A 5444-nucleotide genomic window follows, 5' to 3' on the forward strand; every position below is an offset into this window, starting at 1 on the left:
CAGCACCTTCTGTTACTATGGAAACTAACCAACAAGGAGGAAGCTCCATGACCAGCACCAATCCTCCAGTACCAATTCTCCATGTCCTAACACCAATGTGTGTAGTATTATCTTTAACAAGAAGATCAAACCATCAAGATCCAATAGGCAACAAAGAAGAGTGGCAGCAGTCTGTATTATGGGGGGAGGGGTGTCCTCTGGGACACATGTCACCAACAACACAAGGGAAGGAATCACACATCTGGCAATAAGCTTTTTATTTGACAACCTAGGGTACTGGGAGGAGTGTTAACTTTAATTAAACAGCTTTGTATGGATATAAATACAGTGCGTGTGTGTGTGTCTTTGTGTGTGTGTCTTTGTGTGCACGTGTGCACGTGTGAGTACACGAACAGCTGATAAAATACTAGGTTTCCAAATGGCTCTTTCAAACATCCTTCATGTTAGTTATTTCCCTAACTACTCCTCTCTCTCATTCCCCACCTAAAACGCCCTCCCCATTATTCTCCCTTTTCTATTTGTATCACCTGTAACACCATCAATTTCCCCTTTGCACTTACTAGATTTCTTCCACTTTCATCTACAACAGAAAATCCTGTCACTTGAATGGAAATAAATAAAATTATTCTAAACTACTGGCCATCAGTACACCAACTTGATAGTTGAAAACAAGCCCAGAGTTACTTGGTCATGATAAAATATAGTATTTTATCATTACATTGTAAGTATAATTACAAAACCAGAAAACAATGCAGCTATGATATATTAGGTCGTATGAATTTTGGCTAATAAAACTGACAGGAAATTTAAATGTGTGGAGTTGTTGATCAAATGTCCTATGAAATCTTGACCCAAATATGTTCATAGGCTATAGATAGCATTTTATAAATGATGCTTGCCTTATAGCTTGATTTTAGTGGTTCTGGGAGATGTCTAAATGAATATACAAGATCTCTGTGCTCAAGATGCACACTAATTCAGCAATCCCATATCATCATCAACACAGATTCCTTTGTCAAATGGAAAAAGTTCCTTTGATGTCTTGCACAACTTTCCTCTGTAGTTATCACTCCCAATCTCTTGCAGTTTCAACCCGACAGCATAGTTGAAGTATCTTAGCTGTGATGCTTATTCTCCACATGACTAGTGTTTAACTTTAGGCAACTGACTCCAGTGCTTTAGGGTTTATTTTTCTTTCTTGTAATACTGGCAGATAACATTTCTATGATTGTTTGATTATAAGGGTCGTACATATAAGTTGTTTAGAATATTGTCAAGTCATGGTACCACTTCAATAAGTGTTTTGATAGTATTTTCATACATTTCAGATAACCTAGTGTAATGTAGTTTTTTAAAAAATATATGAAATAAAAACATAATTGGGGATGTTCAGTGACACTATCATTTTATGATAACTCAAGGTTTTACACATGCTAGGCAGGTGGTCTACCACTGAGCTATACCCCCAGCCCTCTTATTTAGCAACCTTTTCAGTTAGTACTTAATGTATAGAGAGTACAATGTTAGTGACAGGGCTCAACCACCAAAGAATTTAGATTCTCAGGAACTACCAGGTTTTCTTTAAGTTTCTTCAAATAGAGATGTATTTGACCCCAAAATCTGGGATAATATTCTGATTGACAGTGACCAATCTGGTCCTATGAAAGTATGCTACCCCAGGCTTTCAAGGAAAAGCTACGAAAACTTGGTTCTCTTTCTCTTGGGATATACATGTAGGATCTTTCATGTTTTCTAAAAGACCCCAGGGTTTTCTCTAGACCTTCCCTTCCTCACAATTGTTCTAGCCCCAGGTCATCAGATTTGCTCACCCCTCCCCCTCCATACACAGCACTCTTCTCACAGCACATCTGCGTATAACTGTTTCAAGTTCAGCTTTTCAAGAAAACTGTCTCTGAACCAATCTTGCATGGGGGATGCCTCAGTGCATATTCCCATAAAACTGATTTTTCTTAAACGTGTGTCAAATATGCTATCACAATTCATTTTGTAGCAACTTAATATCATATTCACAAATAAGATAAATTGTATTAGATAATAACTGAACTAAATGGGTCAGGAACTCATCAGAAAGAAAACCAGTAATAAGGGGGCCGTGGAAAGAGTAGAAGGGACGTGACCAAACAGTTCATGCCACTCCATTCACATTTCCATTGAGCTTATCCTAGAAGTGCTTCTGTGATGGGAAAAGACACTGTTATTTCCTTAGCCGCTCATAAATCCACCCTTTCATTTCGCTGTGACATGGAGTACCTCTGTTTGAATATATATACCTTAAAGCATCATTGGTTCCTCTGCATAAGCCAACCTTCAATTTTTCCTTGTGCTCAGTAGAGGGAGAAATAAATGGATCCATGCACAATCTTTAGGAAAACTGTCTGTGTTGAATTAACTGGGGAAAACTGAGACCTTCGAGAAGTGACATACCTGTGGAATGTCTTAGAGTAACTTGGCTTATGTGGCATTCATACCTCACTAATTTAGACCCTAACACACACACAAAAAAAAAAAACATATTCTTTTCTCTATTTGTGTCTAGTATTTGTACCTCTGTTAGAAGCAAAAGATGTATATGGCTATTTTACCACTATATCTAATGCATAGCAAGATGTCTTTATCATAATAAAGATTAATGAATTAATATTTGTTAAGGAAATTGGCATTATAGCACTTATAAAATCAGCCTATTTTACAGATACAGAATTCAGACCTAAAAACAGATGTAAAGATGGGCAGAATTTCAGATCTCTTGAAACATCAATCTTGAGAATAGTTTATGTCTCTAAAAATCTAAATTGAAATGGCAGAAAACCAGGGAGTGAGTGGGGCAGGACAGAGTTCAGTGTCAGATAATGAAGACTTAAAACATACGAGGTAACAATTCTTCCCTCCATTTCCAAGCCAAACTTTCACTAGTAACTGACACCTCCCTTTTTATCGTAGGTCGCATGAGCCGGACTCGATTTATCATTATGCCAACCCAAGGAGACGGTCGACGATGCCCCACAGAGCTCACCCAGCAGAAACCCTGCCCGGTGACTCCCTGCTATAGCTGGGTCCTTGGCAACTGGTCTGCATGTAAATTGGAGGTAGGTCATGCCATGACACTTAGAGAATGCTTCTCAATCTGTGCAAAGCACTTGTCTCATCAAATACAATGATTGAGTAAATTACACAGCACCAGGTTCTGGGCACATGTTATTTTTAACATTATAGAGAACATGGTAAAATGCAAGCGAGTTAGTTTCACACAAGGTGACACTGCTCAGAGTCTAAAGAGCCATTCATTAGGCACTGATTATAATAAGCTAGGTCATAAAACTGCCAATCTCCTCGGCATCCTCAAGAATTCTATGTTTTTTTTACTTCTTTGCTTGATGAGAATATCAAAGAATTCTTTAATTAAGCAAAACCCTGACTCTGTAGAAATGCACAGCTTGCTTTAGATTGTGTTTCTTGAAAATTAACTTTCAGCTTTGACGACGCCTTGCAAATGGACAGAGATGACAAGGGGGGGTGTGAAAGCTATATTCTAACATTATTACACTAACCAAGGTTACTACCCTTTCTCAATAATTGCTTTTTTATTGGCTGAGATATAAATGCTTAGTGACATCATCGTATGTCACAGACCCTGAGCTTGTGCTTGATCAGCAAAGATCTGCTACTGTGTGTTCGCTCTGGCTTCTGACTTAAGTAAAAGTGCATTGATTTTCTTTATTTCTGTCTTTTAGTAGTTTATCCTTCAGTTCATATTCTGGAGTATATTTTAATGAGGCAACAATAATTTTGATTACACATTAAGAAAGCTCCCGAGCATTCTCATAAAGATGTTTAGTGCCCCTGCCAGGATGGCCATGTTGAGCAGCTTGGTAATCCTGCTGAGATTAAATGCCCATGTTTCTTAACAGGTCTCAGGGGAGCAGACTGATGTGGCGCTCTCATTCCCTATTCCTGTTTTCTCTTGTTTTATATTTTGAAGATAGGGTAGTCATGCAAATCGATGAATTCAGAAATAACTGAACAGGTCTAAGTCTTCTTGTCTGGAGAGCTCTCTGAAGTCCTTGGTGATCTAAAGTGTTTTCTGAAATGACTGAAATCAAGAAAAAGGATAAAATATTTCCCTTATAATTGTGACAACCTTGAAATTGTAAATAAGGAGTGTAAGGAGCCATTATGGGGCAAGAGTGAGAAGAGTTAACAAAAACAGAAGGCCGAGGGTAAGAAAGGGGGAGAGACTCAGGGACAGAGAGTCCTACCCACCAGCACTTGGTCAGGATGTCTTTACTGTAGTTCACTTTATGCTTGGGTACCTATCTACACAGATGTACTCAGTGTTCTTTCCCATGAGTTTGAAGTGGATTTGAAGTGCTTAAAGAGCCTGCCATCACTGATGGAAACAGACGCAGAGACCCATAGCCAAACACTAGGCAGAACTTAGCAATTCCTGTGGAAGAAGGGGAAGAAAGGGAAGAAAGATTGTAGGAGCCAGGGAAGTCAAGGATACCACAAGAAAACCCACGAACCAAAAACTGTGGACTCATGTGGGCTCACTAAAATGGAAATGATAATCAGGGAGCCTACATGGGTCTAACCTAGGCCCTCTGCATATATGTTATAGTTCTGTAGCTTGGTATTTTCATTGGATTCCTTAACAGAGAGAGCAGGGGCTCTTTCTGATTGTTTTACTTGCTTTGGGGACCCATTTCCTACAACTGAGTTGCCTTGCCCAGCTTTAATATGAGGTGAGGTGCCTAGTCTTATTACAACTTAATATGTCATGTTTGGTTGATATCCCTGGGAGGTTTGCCCTTTTTCTGAAGAGAAACAAAAGAAGAGTGGATTGGGAGTAGGGTAAGGGTGGAGACTGGCAGGAGAGGAGGAGGGGAAACTGCAGTGAAGATGAAATATATGAAAATAATTTTTTTAAAAAAAGCAAAAAGTAAAATAAAATTAAAATAAAATAAAATAAAAAAGACAATGCAATCACAAACTCCTGGCTGCCACATTCCTCCATCTGGTGGATAAATTCAGTCACTTGAAAGCAAAATAGCTCCAAAGAAAACACATAAATAAAGCCGAGGCACAAAAGAAAAGGCTCGGGGACAATCTCTGGGGTGACCGTCCTGAGTGCCTGGCTTTCCTGAAGCCTACAACTTCTTTGTAAAACAAATACTCACGAGCTTGTCACTAAAGTGTCTTTTCTTAAATATATAGCTAAATTTTTGCCATTGCTGATTAAAATACATGCAGACCTTTCACACAAAGGAAGACTAGCTCTCCCCAATACTTCCCCCATCTGCACGTTCTAACCCACTGAGTGTCTGTCACTGATGGTGGTAATAGCATATCAGTTGATGCTTGACTTCCAGAGGTGTGAGGCAACAATGATGGAGGCTTGCAAATGGTACTGTGGATGTGACGGG

General features: G+C 39.1%; 1 protein-coding gene across 2 annotated transcripts in view; it reads left to right on the forward strand.

The window, feature by feature from the left end:
• The window catches only part of Thsd7b (thrombospondin type 1 domain containing 7B), an 895860-nt gene that overhangs the window by 865418 nt on the left and 24998 nt on the right, over positions 1 to 5444 (forward strand). For both annotated transcript variants that reach the window (XM_031381328.1, XM_031381317.1), the window contains one exon: positions 2962 to 3107. In XM_031381328.1, coding sequence (XP_031237188.1) covers positions 2962 to 3107 — 146 coding nt within the window. The remainder of the gene's footprint in view (positions 1 to 2961; positions 3108 to 5444) is intronic.

The sequence above is a fragment of the Mastomys coucha genome, unplaced genomic scaffold (genome assembly GCF_008632895.1).
Source record: "Mastomys coucha isolate ucsf_1 unplaced genomic scaffold, UCSF_Mcou_1 pScaffold1, whole genome shotgun sequence".
In the NCBI taxonomy this organism is placed as follows: domain Eukaryota; kingdom Metazoa; phylum Chordata; class Mammalia; order Rodentia; family Muridae; genus Mastomys; species Mastomys coucha.